Source organism: Pteropus vampyrus, unplaced genomic scaffold (assembly GCF_000151845.1).
Source record: "Pteropus vampyrus isolate Shadow unplaced genomic scaffold, Pvam_2.0 Scaffold147, whole genome shotgun sequence".
Classification (NCBI taxonomy): domain Eukaryota; kingdom Metazoa; phylum Chordata; class Mammalia; order Chiroptera; family Pteropodidae; genus Pteropus; species Pteropus vampyrus.
Genome location: NW_011888928.1, coordinates 2,693,159 through 2,705,338, shown reverse-complemented (window position 1 = coordinate 2,705,338; position 12,180 = coordinate 2,693,159). Strand labels below are relative to the sequence as shown.

At 48.1% G+C, this 12,180-nt stretch overlaps 1 protein-coding gene and 1 pseudogene across 1 annotated transcript in view; both read left to right on the top strand.

Annotated features, from left to right (window-relative positions):
- The first annotated feature begins 4,625 nt into the window (after positions 1–4,625).
- On the top strand, positions 4,626–4,744 carry LOC111745180 (annotated as a pseudogene).
- Positions 4,745–10,160: 5,416 nt separating this feature from the next.
- Positions 10,161–12,180, top strand: part of R3HDML (R3H domain containing like) — a 10,146-nt gene continuing 8,126 nt past the window's right edge. The window contains exon 1 of the mRNA XM_011369369.1: positions 10,161–10,418. Within this exon, the coding sequence (XP_011367671.1) occupies positions 10,161–10,418 (258 nt within the window). The remainder of the gene's footprint in view (positions 10,419–12,180) is intronic.

Genomic DNA, 12,180 nt, shown 5'->3' with positions numbered 1-12,180 from the left:
GAATTTATCTCGAAGGCTGAGTTTCTCTTGGACAAATAACACTCTGCTTTTCAAATTTTTTGAAAATCGCCTTTGTCTTTTTACTTTGATGGCAGTTTAAGTTTTTTGAAAAATATAAAACACTAAAATTTGTGGAATGGTTGCACAGAAATCATCTGAAGTTACAGTTGTGCTTCAGCCAGGCCGAACGTGAATATATATAAACTAAAGATGAAATAGAAGGAAATGTGTTTTTGCTGCCTTATCATAAAGAATTTTTTTCTTTATAACCGCATTACATTTTAATGCCACTGATTCATAAGGTTAAATTCTGCTGGGGTGGAATTTAAAAAGTGAGTATTTCTATTGGAAAAGAGGTCTCTATTTTGACAATGCTCGTGATCTATTTTAAAGTAAATTGAACTGTATCACTTGATTAAATGTCAAAAAATGGAAGGTCTTTATGGATTAGGAGTATCATCAACAGTTCTTTTTTATTTATTTTATTTTTTTAACAGTTCTTTTTTTAGATCTACTTTATAATTTTTTTTTTTTATTTGTTGATCTTCTGTCTCCCCTACTTGAATATCAGCTCTAGAGGGTAGGGAACATTGCTTGTTGTATTCACTAAGGCATCCCAAGCGTCTAGAACCTTGTCTGGCACCTGCTAAACATGCGAAAAAATATATTTTTTTGTTAAATAAATTAAAGAATCATTATTAATATGCTGATGTAAAGGAAATTATTTTATAATTTAAATTGCTTCTTTGTAAACAGAAGAGAAACAACAGAAAATAATCATTATGAAATTGATTATAAATCACTGTGAAAGGGGTTTTGTGGTCCATCGAGGTTGAAAGATGCTGCCATAGAATGATAACAGGTTAAGAAGAGGATGCTTGCTTGGAGCCATGAGGAGAGGACCCCTTAGGGACAGGAAGGCTCAGGGAAGAGCTCTTGAAAGAGATGATTTTGATCTAAGCTGAGGTCTGAAGGACTGGCCCAGGGCTAGCCAGAGGAACAGTGGGAAGAGGTCATTCCAGGAAGAGCAACCAGCAGGTGCCCTTTTGTTGGCTAGTGTGTGTGAAATAACTCACTCTGTTCGGCAGGATGGATAGGCAGCCCAGTAATTCTCCCAGCGGGTGGGCCTCTTTGTCTACAGCTCCTGGCCAGCCAGTCAGAAGTATTCATCCCCAGCACCAATTCATTCCTTCTGAGCTCAGCTCTGCAATGCCTCCCCCATTCTTAACCTCTGGCCACCTCTCTTTCTAGCCAGAGGGGACGACGAGCCACTCCCTGGGGTGAGGCAGTTGAGCAAAGCCAGTGTCTGCCAGAGGCCAGGCTGCTCATTATGTGGGCCCATTTTGGGCACAAGGTCACAAGGTGTAGGAGGGTGGGGATCAAGGAGAGCAGCAGAAGGGGCTGCCGGGGACCCCACACCACACCCAGTGGCCTTGAGGAACCTCCTGCTTCCTCCTCTGGCCACTGTCTCCTGCAGACCCCAGACCCTCCTATCTCAGTCACAGGGCTCAGGCCCAGGAGGAGGGAGCCATTGTTGCCTGAAACAGCATTAGAAAAATTAGAAAGAGAAGCAAGGAACTGAGTGTCCCAGTGTCAGCACAGCCGTTACCTATAGGATGGAGGGAGGACAGTGGGATCAGAGGGTTTTTGGGGTGTAGGCAATGTTCTAGTTCATTATCTAGAGGTAGTCACATAGCTGCTTGCTTTAAACCTATCATTAAACTATATATTTTATAAATCTTGTACGTTTGTTACATTTTGTAATTTATGAAATTATACATATATATATGGAACACCAAACTGGGAATAAAATGCCTGGGTTCTGAAAAGAACCATTGTTTTATTGAGCTTTGAGCCTTCACTAAGTGCTAAGTGCTTCACTGTGCATTTGACCTTGAACAACTGCAGTATTGTATATATTGATTGAAAAAAATCCTAGTGTAAATGGACCCGTGCATTTCAAACCCATGTTGTTCAAGGGCTAATTGTATTTGATTCTTTTCCTCCCCACAACAACCCCACAGGTAGGTACCGTTATTACTCCATTCTATGAATAGAAACACTGAGGCACAGAGAGACTAAGAAAGTGACTTAGCCAAGGTCAGACAGCTAGCAATCCAGCAAAGCTGGGATGTAAACTAGGCTTGGTATGCTCCACCAGGCAGAGTGCTTAACCACTAGCCCACACTGCCTCCAGGTCTGGGAAGTACCAAAAATAATGGCTAGCACGATCACAGCACTCTGCAAGTTTACCAAGTCACAGTTGATAGGGTTTAGCGGCCGTGTGGTTCCTTGGTTCAGAACACAGACAGACATGGGTTCTAGTCTAGATTCAGAATTTATTACCTGTGTGAACTAGGACAAGTCACTCACTTATCTATTTCCTGACCTGAAAAATGAGGATGATATCATGCTAACTTCATTGCTAGGATAAATAAGTGAAACCTTATTTTACTAAGCATCAGGCATACAGTAGGCGCACAATAGATGGTTACTTCTAAAATAAAGATGCTCATCTTTGGCTGCTCATTGTAGTTTGAGAGAAAGGTAAGACAAAGTGGCACCATCCCCATTTAACAGACGGGAAGTCTGGCTCGGTTCTCATGCCACTAAGGAGCAAAGAGGCGCAGAGGGTCCCACGGGTCCCTTCCCCCCACCCCTGTTGAATTCTTAGGGTCCTGCGCTGGGATGTGGCCTCAGGGCCCGTGCTCCGCACCCCACGCAGGAATGCGGTGGCCAGGCGGGGGGCGCTGACACGGAGGCTTTTCCGCTCCAGCTGCGCCGGCAGGCGACACAGCAAATTCCGCGGCCACACCTGGCTGTGCAGCTGTCCAGGCTGGACCAGGACAAGGATTCTCTAGTCTTCTGGCCTTTGGCCCCGAGGGCATGGCCTTGACCCCTGATGGCCTCACGTCCTGGACTTCTGGGCCAGGGCGCAGGACCACCAGGTGCACCATCAAGGTTAAGCCCACCTGGCCCTCCGCACCCTCTCGTTCCCATCCCCCCTCTTTTGGAGGAGCGGGGCTAGACCTCTCCGACACCCGGGAGGATGAGAGGCTCTCTGGCTCAACCCCTGCGAACACCCAGCTCAGAATTCTCAAGGTGAGGAGGAGGGCAGACCCCCTCAGCGACAGCCCCCTGGTTTCAGAGTTCTGGGGGGCCGTGGGAAATCAGCTCCTAGGATGGACTAGGGTGAGGTGTTCTTTCCTGAAGGACTAAGCTCTGGTCTTCTCGACTCACCGGCCTCCCAGCCTCCAGCCTCCACGTCCTGTGCCCAATAGGGCAAAGCACAAAGGATCTCTAGCCCTGCAGTTAGTGTGGCATTCATTCAAGGCCTCCAACCTGCAAGAAATGGCCTCTGCTGACCTCTGAACCCACCTCTCGACACACCTCTTACACTCTCTACCCTTAACTCTTCTCTAACCTGCTTTTCTTCAGTTCTTCAAAGGAACTGAATTTCCCTCAGCCTCATGCTGTTCCCTCTCTGTACTGCTGTCTCTCCCACTCTAAGGTCCCAGCTTCTCCTTCCACCTGGCTATTTGATTTGTTTGTTTGTTTGTTTAACCATCACGTATTACTAATATGACTAATGGAGTGTCTTGAAAATTCTTGGGCTTTGCTCTTCTACATGAAATTTATAAGCAGCTCGCCAACTTCTCCCAGAAATGTTGTTGGAATTTTAATTGGGATCATAATTGTATCTACAGATTAAGCTGGTGAGAACTGACAGCACATAAGTTTACTTATAACGACGGGATGTGAGTCACTGAGGATTCAGAGACAAATTGGACACAGTTCCTTCCCTCAGGAAGCTGCTTTGCTCATGGTCTTTCTTTTTAATTTTATTTCTCTTCATAAGAGAAGATCTTATCGGGCCCATTTTACAGATGAGAAAACTGAGGTTCAGAGAAATTATGTGACTTACCCCGGATCCTATGGGGAGGAAGCAATGGGGCCAAGATCCCCATCCACGTCTGTCTGACTCACAGATCTATCCATCAAGTCATTTTGGTCTGTGGGTTTGGTTTATGTGTGTCTGTTTGTGTGTTTGCACGTAGGGTGTGTTCTCAGGCACCCAGAGTGGAAAAGCATCTATATTTGAAGAGGGATGTGCTGTGGGGTTGAGTGAGAGTGCAGGTGTGTCTGCTCTTCTGGACAGTGACTTCTATTTGTGCTAATGTCGGGGTCCTTGGCTATGTGTGTACAGTGTTGCGGGTTTTAGTGGGTGTACTGGGCACAGCATTTATGTGTATTGGGTAGGAAGTGTGTGTTGGGGGGACAGGAATGAGATATTTCTGTCGGTGTGTGTGTTTTTTCTTATGTAAGATTTTAATTTTATACTCGTTGAAATAACTCTTTTCAAGATTTTGAAAACCATATGTAACTAAATTTTTTTTATTGAGGTATAAATTAATTTTAAGTGCTGAAATCTTAAATGCTCAACTAGATGGATTTTTACATATGTACACCCATTGTAGTCACCACCCAGATCAAAATATGAGACAGATACAGCATCCTCAGTAGGAGCTTCCTCGTGTCCCCTCTCAGTCAGTAGCCCCCAAAGTAGCCACTGTTCTGACTTTCGTCACCCTAAGTTAGTTTTGCCTGTTCTTGAGCACCTTGTCATCTACAACCATGCCACCCTGAACGTGCCCGATCTCATCTGATCTTGGAAGCTAAGCAGGGTCGGGCCTGGTTAGTACTTGGATGGGAAACCACCTAGGAAGACCAGGTGCTGTGTAGGTGTTTAACAAAGAAAAAGAAAAAGCATCTTGTCAATGGAATTACACAGTTTTTCTGTTTGGGGAGGTTAATAGCTAACATTGAATAAACTTTGCTTTGTATGCAGACACTTTCCACTTCTCCCTGAATTTCTCATAATGGCCAAATAAGGTAGCACCTATTTATTGTTCCCAATTTACAGATGAGGAAACTGAGGCTCAGAGAGGGCTCACGGCTTGTCCCAGATCTCCTAGATCCAGGTCACCTATCTGACTCCACAGCTCTGGTCCTTACCCACTAGACCATCCTGCCTCCCTCTGAAAACTCTGCCAAAGAGGTGACACGACCATGTGGAGTGAGACCTGGGTGCCCAGAGGTGTTTCTAGGTGTGCTTTATCTTCTGAGGAGTCGGTGTCTCTGAATCTGTGGTGAGACTTCTCCAAACCCCCTCGCTGGGTCAGAAACTACCATCGGCAGCCCAGCCACCGCTGTGCAGTGGAGACACACCAAGCCACAGGGGGCGAGTCCAGGCTCCCAGACTGACTTGCTTTGTGACTGTGGGCACGTTGCCTCCCTTTCTGAACCTGTTAAAAGATTAAAATCCTCATGCATGGTTAAGGCGGTAACAGATGGAAGGTGTCACTGTATAAAGTACTACTGCTGTTATTTTTTTAAAGAGACTTTTTTTTTTTTAAAAGGTAAAATAAAACACCAATACAGAAAGTCACATAAAGCAAATGCGAAACCTCATAAAGTGAACCACTTGTAGCCACCAGTCAGATCAGGAAATTGAAGCTTCTCAAATGTCCCACCTCTTTTACAGCCTGACTTTTATGGTTTTCTTTGTTTCTTTATGGTGCTATTGGCCGAGTACACATCCCTCAACAGGAGATTTTAGTCCTGGCTCTATAAAAAATGTGTATCTTTTAAGTCTCTACTGATTCTCCCTCTATCCCTTTGGTTTTCTTACAGTTTGTCTTTTGGAAGAACCCGGAGCATTTGAAGAGTGTGGATCACCGCTGCTATTTTTCGCATGAGTTCCTGTTTTTCACATGTGTTCTTTTCCCTACACCACTTGGGTTTGGAGCGACATAGATCTGGGTTGCAGCCCTGAGTCTGCCAGTTGTTCTGTGACCTTCGACAAGTCACTTAACCTCTCTGAACCTCTTTCCCCAACTAGCAAATGAAAGATGTGACCTAGAAGATTTCTAAGGGCCTTCCAATGTTCTCAATCTCCTTTCCCAAGTACCAGGCTCAGGTCCCAGAGTCTCTTCTGAAAAGCAACTTTACGGGGTAAAGATCAGAGAGACCCAGCATTGGAATTCAGTTTCCACTGGGACTAGCTGTGTGAACTTGGGCGAGTTACTTAATTTCTCTGAGTTTCCATTTCCTTGTCTGTAGAATGGGGATCCTGATACCTAACTCATGAAGCTGGAGCAAAGTTTAAATGAGATCATGCCCCCAAAGCATTTAATGCCTGGCATCTTGTATGTGCTAAATAAATGTCGACTCTCATTGTTTTTATTATTAGCTGTTACTATTGCTGACACTTATTGACTGCTTACTCTGTGCCAGGCATTGTGTCAAGTGTCTTAAGATGTACTAACTCATTTAATCCTCACGACAGTGCCACTAGGCAGCTTCTTATATAGATGAGTAAACTGAGGCACAGAAGGCTTAAGTAACTTGCCCATGGTTACACAGCAAGTAAGCCATGGAGACGGGTCATAGACCTAAGCTGTCTGTTAGCCACAGAGCTATACGATCTTGAATACTACTTCCATCTATAATAATTTCCTCTTGGCTTATCCAAGCCCAGAGTGAATTTCAGGAAGGGCGAGGTTGGAGCAAAAGCTCAGTCTAGGGTGATAAACTCCAAGGGTGAGAAAATATTCTTAACCTTAAAGTGAGAACCCAGCCAGCATGTTAATCTGGGCTGCCCCTGATTATTTCTTGCCCCTACCTTCCTTCTAACATTTTATCTACTGGAAACTGCCCTAGTCAATGAGGACACTAGAGAAGGTCTCAACTGGTGGAGCTGCCAGGGGTGTCCCTGTGTGTTTGCCACCAGTGCGATTTCTGGGTTCCTGGGCTGTGTGAACATGTAGGGTAGGAGATGGTGATTTTGTCTGTGTGGTTGGACTGTGGGCCTGTACCTTCCTCCAAGACTGTCTGTCTGTCACTGTGGAAAGACAGTGTAACTAGCCTACCCAGGTGCCTATGCCACCTCTGCCACCCACTGGATATGTGACCCCAGGCAAATGACTCACCTCTTTGTGCCTCAGTTTCCTCACATATATAAAAATGGACATGATGACAATAATAGTACTGACCTGATAGGGTTGTTCTGAAGATTGAATGAGCTCATCCACGTAAAGTGCTCAAAACAGGGCTGGGCACTGAGGTAGGAGCAAACATGCACAGCTTTTATGTGTTAGATTTGATTAAATGTGTAAAGGGTGGGTTTCTGCATATTTACACAAGGGCGCCTGAGGGCGAACAGTAGAAAGGATCTGAGGGGCTGGGGGAATGGGCCGTCTCTGTGATTCGTGAGAGGGGGGTGTGCTTGTGTGAGTGCGTGCATGTACGTGTGTGGTATGTGCACAGTGGATGAGTGTGTGCATTCTGTAAATGCGTGAGGATGTTCAGGGCCAGAACCCCACTTACCGCGAAACAAGCTCCAGGCCCTAGGACAAGACACCAAGGCTCCATGTGCCTCGGTACCCTCATCAGTACAATGCATGGGGTTACTACCTCAGAGGCAGCTCTGCGGACAAGTGAATGAATGTAAATGCCAGTTACACGGGAGAAGTTTGTGTTAAGCATTCTGAGAGAATGAGACATAATCATTGATGTTCCCGGGTTCCTAAGTGTCAAGCCATTCTCGTCTTCCTTCCCTGGGCTGCAGAGCTCCCCCTGGTGTACCATGGTTCCCGGCCTGCTGGAGGCAGAAGAGTCCTTAGTTTAGTTTCTCTGATGGGGCATCTGAGACCCGGAGAAGGATAGGGACTTGCCCCAGGACATCCAGCATACTGGATAGAGGCAGAGATGGGGGCTGGCTTGAGCCAATCTCTCTTGACCTTCTGGGATGGTGGGAAAGCCCTGCAGAGGTCAGGGGCGGCAGCCCCCACTCCTCACTGCCTGCCTACCCCACCTCCCCCAGTGTTCAGCCTGGGCTGAGGGAAGCTGCTCTAGCCGAAAGGTGTGTGCTTTGGCAGCCGGCTCTGTCTGGGCCATGGAGGCGGAGGCCGGGTGGCTGCCCGGGGTGAGAATTCCATGTGTTTGGGGAGGACCCCACTTGGGGGCCCGGTCCCAGTCTCCAGCCCTGCATCACTACCTGATTCTGCCTGGGTACTCTCAGAGGTCACTGGAGGAGGAGGCTGATCGCTGACAGATGTGTCTACTTTGTTTTTTTTATATAATATCTATCTTGTAAGTCTACCCCCCTCATTACAAAAGTATTACTTCTTATTTGTGGAGAACACAATTAGTCAGAGAGGAGAAAATTAAACTTTCTTAACCCAGAAGGACAGCAACTCAAGAGGCTTTGAAACCAACATACACACCTGCATGCTCATCATATATACACACCAGCATGATCACGCATGTATCAGTACACATATATATGACACACAAACCATCATAAGCAATGCATATACACGTGTGCTTACCGACACATAACATATAAGCACATACATGCTTGTGCAAGTACACACAGTGTGCCAGACACTTTCCAAGTGCTCCACAAATGTTAACTTATCTAATGTGTGCAACAATGCTCTAGGTAGGTCCCATTATGACTCACATTTTACAGATGAAACACAAAATGGTTGAGTGACTTGCCCAAGTTACTCAGTTAGTGAGTGAAAGTATGGAGATTTGAACCCAGATCCATGAGCTTAATTAATGAGATGCTATGTGTGAGCTGTATATTAGTGAATATACATACTCCCAGGCTTTCTTCCTGTGCATCCATATTGATCTGGTTACAAACATGGCACCCTTTTTACATACTCATGGCCCTGGGGTCAGACTTGGATTTGAATCCTGGCTCGATTGTGGACAGGCTGGCATAACTTGTACTTGTTCCTTCACCTCTCTGGGTCTTGGTGTCTTTATCTGGAAAGTGGGGGGCTATAGTATCTGCTTATGAGAGTTTGCTGAGTTTGTGTGTGCAAAGCACTCAGCCTGGGCCGGGCACATAGCAGATGCTCATGAGATGGGGTCATGTTAACTAACTGCCTGCTCTGAGGCCAGAGGGCTTCGTAGGGAAAACAGAAAATACTCGCTGAAGCAAGGTGGCCTTAATATGCTGGGGTCTAGGAGGCAGAGAGAAACGTCCGGATCTGGAGTCTTCCAAGGGGGGTGGTATTTCCCCCTGGAATCCCTGCCAGTGCCACATCCCTGTCCTGACCAGTAAGTCTAGCCCCAGCCCTGCGTGCTCCAGGTGGAAGTGGGAACAGCAGAGGCTCCAGAGGGCGGGAGAGGAAAGCCCACAAATGGGCAGTGGGCGGAACCTCCTGTCCAAGTCCGGCCTGGCCGAAAGGGGAGGGGGCTGTGGAGCCCAGCACGTCAGATGCCATCAGCTCCCAGAGGACCATTAAAGTCGCCGGGCTGCCAGGCGGGCCAGGGTGTCTGCAGAGGTCGCCAGCCTCCTCACCGTCTCCTGCCGCCCGCCTGGGCTGCCCATCCTGGGTACGCGCTCCGGGGGGCCCGCTGCCTGCTCTCCCACGCGCTCGCCTCCCCTCTGGCTGTCTTCTCATTGAGTCCGTTTCTCTCTCCCTCTCCTCTGTTCTTTCTTTTTTTTTTTTCTCCTATCATCTCTCTTTTCCTCTTGTATCTTTTCAACTTCCTGTTTCTTTCATTCCTTTCCCTGTATCTCTTTCTTCTCTCTCATTTTCTTTGTCTCCGTTTCTCATTTTTCTTTCTCTCCGCCTCTTTCATTCTCCGTCGTCTGGCTCTTTCTGCGTCTTGCTCTCGATCTTGAATGCGCAGCAGCTTGGAATGAGAGCGCCCTCACTAAGCCTTGGGGAAAGTTGGCCCTGCCCGTCCGAGGACACTGAAGGAGCCCAGTCTGAGCGGGCTGGGTGAAGAGGGTGTCCAGGCTGGGGAGGACTGCTGTCTGCCTCCTGGGCCGGTGGGCTGGGGCCCTGGCTTCGAAGTGGTAACCCCATCTCACCCCAGGTCCTGGTCCAGATTAGCCACTGTCTGTGCATTTCTTTCTGTTGCCCAATCTACTCAGTCCGCTGGAGTGGGAAGGACAAGGTGTTGGGCACATGGACTAGAGCTGAGCTAGGAGACCTTTGCCAAGTTCCCAGGGTTAGCATCCTATGGGTGGCGATGCTTGAGAACACTCAGGGTTGGCGCCCTCATGCCCACCCCCTCTAGGCAGCCAGCTCGTACTGCACGAGGCAGACGCCTGACCCCTCCAGCCAGCTATGCCCCTGCTGCCCGGCACGGTGGGCCTGGCAGGCCTGCTCTTCTGGGCGGGCCGGACAGTGAACACCTTAATGCCCAATGCCACCCTGGCACTGGCCCAGACCGAGGGCACAGCCATGTGGCCCGCGAGTGGCCTGGGGGTGGCCCGCTACCGGCAGAAGCGCTACATCTCTGCCCGGGACGTGAGTGCCTTACTGGATTATCACAACCACATCAGGGCCAGCGTGCACCCGCCTGCTGCCAACATGGAGTATATGGTGAGTCTCCATGCCCTCCCCAGTGCCCCTTCCAGCAAATGCCACTTGTCTCAACATGTCCTGGAAGGGCTGGACCATTCACCGGCCTGGCCCCGCTAGCCAGTATCTGGGTCGTCTGGACCCCGTGGAAAGGGCAGGAATTAATCTGCCTGTTTTAAGGATAAGGACACTAAGGCAATTGCACAGGTCCTCCGGGGAGTCAGGGACAGAGGACTGCTACTTATGGAGCACCTACTGTGTGCCAGGCACTTCACAGAACCCTGAGGACACGCCTCTTCCTCAAGGTGGAAGTGATTATTCTCATTTTCCAAATAAAGAAATTGAGATACATAGAGTTAATTTGCCCAGGGTCATCCAGTTGGGATTCTAACCCAGGTCTGCCGCTGCTAAAGGCTGTGGCCTTAACCAACACAATACCCTGCCCAAGAATTTTGGGCCCCCACTGGGGATCTGCAGGAGGCGGGTGGCTGGAGCTTTCCTTGCTAAGATCTCTTTGCCCCAGGGCTGTGATGGGCACACCAGACCATCCTCAGCAAGACTGGAGAGGCAGAGTTTAGAGCCTTGGGGGACTGGTAGCTGGAGGTCTCCAGCTGAGGAAAACCAGCACTCCTGCCATCAGGGGAAGCTGGAATGTCTGCCTTCAGAGAGGCAGGGCCGGTGGCTGTCACTCCAGCCTCGCAGCAGCCAGGGTGAAGGAGGGAAGCTTTCTCTATCGCAGCTCCTCCTCCAGGACCATTGTCCCAAACCAGCCTGGGGAGAGAAGCTTCCAGCTCATCCACAGATTTCTTGAGGAAAAGACATTGCCGGTCCCCCTTCTCTAAGACTTGCTACTCAACAGTCTGAAAATTCTTTTGCAAAGTGTCCGTTTACTTACATGCTAATGCTGCTTAGAGTCAGGCAGCATGCTAAGCCTGGTGGACATTGCCCAGAACAGGATGGATGAAAGCCCTTCCCTCATGGAGTTTCCATTTCGGTGGGGATGATAGAAAACAAACATCAACAACAAAATATATAGAGATTATAATGTCAGGCAGTGATAAGGTGTTGGGAAGAGGTAGGGATTGGAGCTGGAATGGCAGACAGCTAGCGGTGGGGGAACAGTTATTTGTTCATTGACTGACTCATTCATTTATTAATACCGCAACTGGCACATAGAAAGAAAGCCCTCCATTTTCAAACAAATGACACATTTATTGAGCACCAGTTGTATGTGCAAGGCACTCACTCCAACAGGCGTTTAATTATGTATGGCATTCATTGTGGAGCAGAGAGAGCTAAATGTCTCACCAGGGACCTTGGGGAGGGTCAACGAGTGTAGGTTTGATGTTAGCAGGCCCCTTCCCTCAGTTTACCCCCTTTGCAGCATGAAAGAGACATTCTTCTGCTTTCCTAAAAGACTATGAGTCAGACAACCCTAGGGAGATGTTTGCACCCCTCTTTTGGCACCTCCATTTCTTCTTCACTAGCTGTGCCCTTGGCTTCTGTCTGCAAGACAGGTACCCTCGCTCAAGGAGTCCTTCCTCTCCCACAGCCCCAGGAAAGTTCCAGTCCTCTGTTTCACGTTCTCACACCTGCAAGGATTGTAACGATTGTCTCACGTATCATCTCCTTGCTAGACGGAGTCCTTGGTGCCTAGCAATACTGCTCAATATCTGCTGAATGAACAACTAACATCTTAGAGGACCCCAGGAAGTCAGAGCTAGAGCGGAACTAGCACTTTTTTAAGTGATGCTTTTTTCAGATTATAAAACTTGGAGCATTC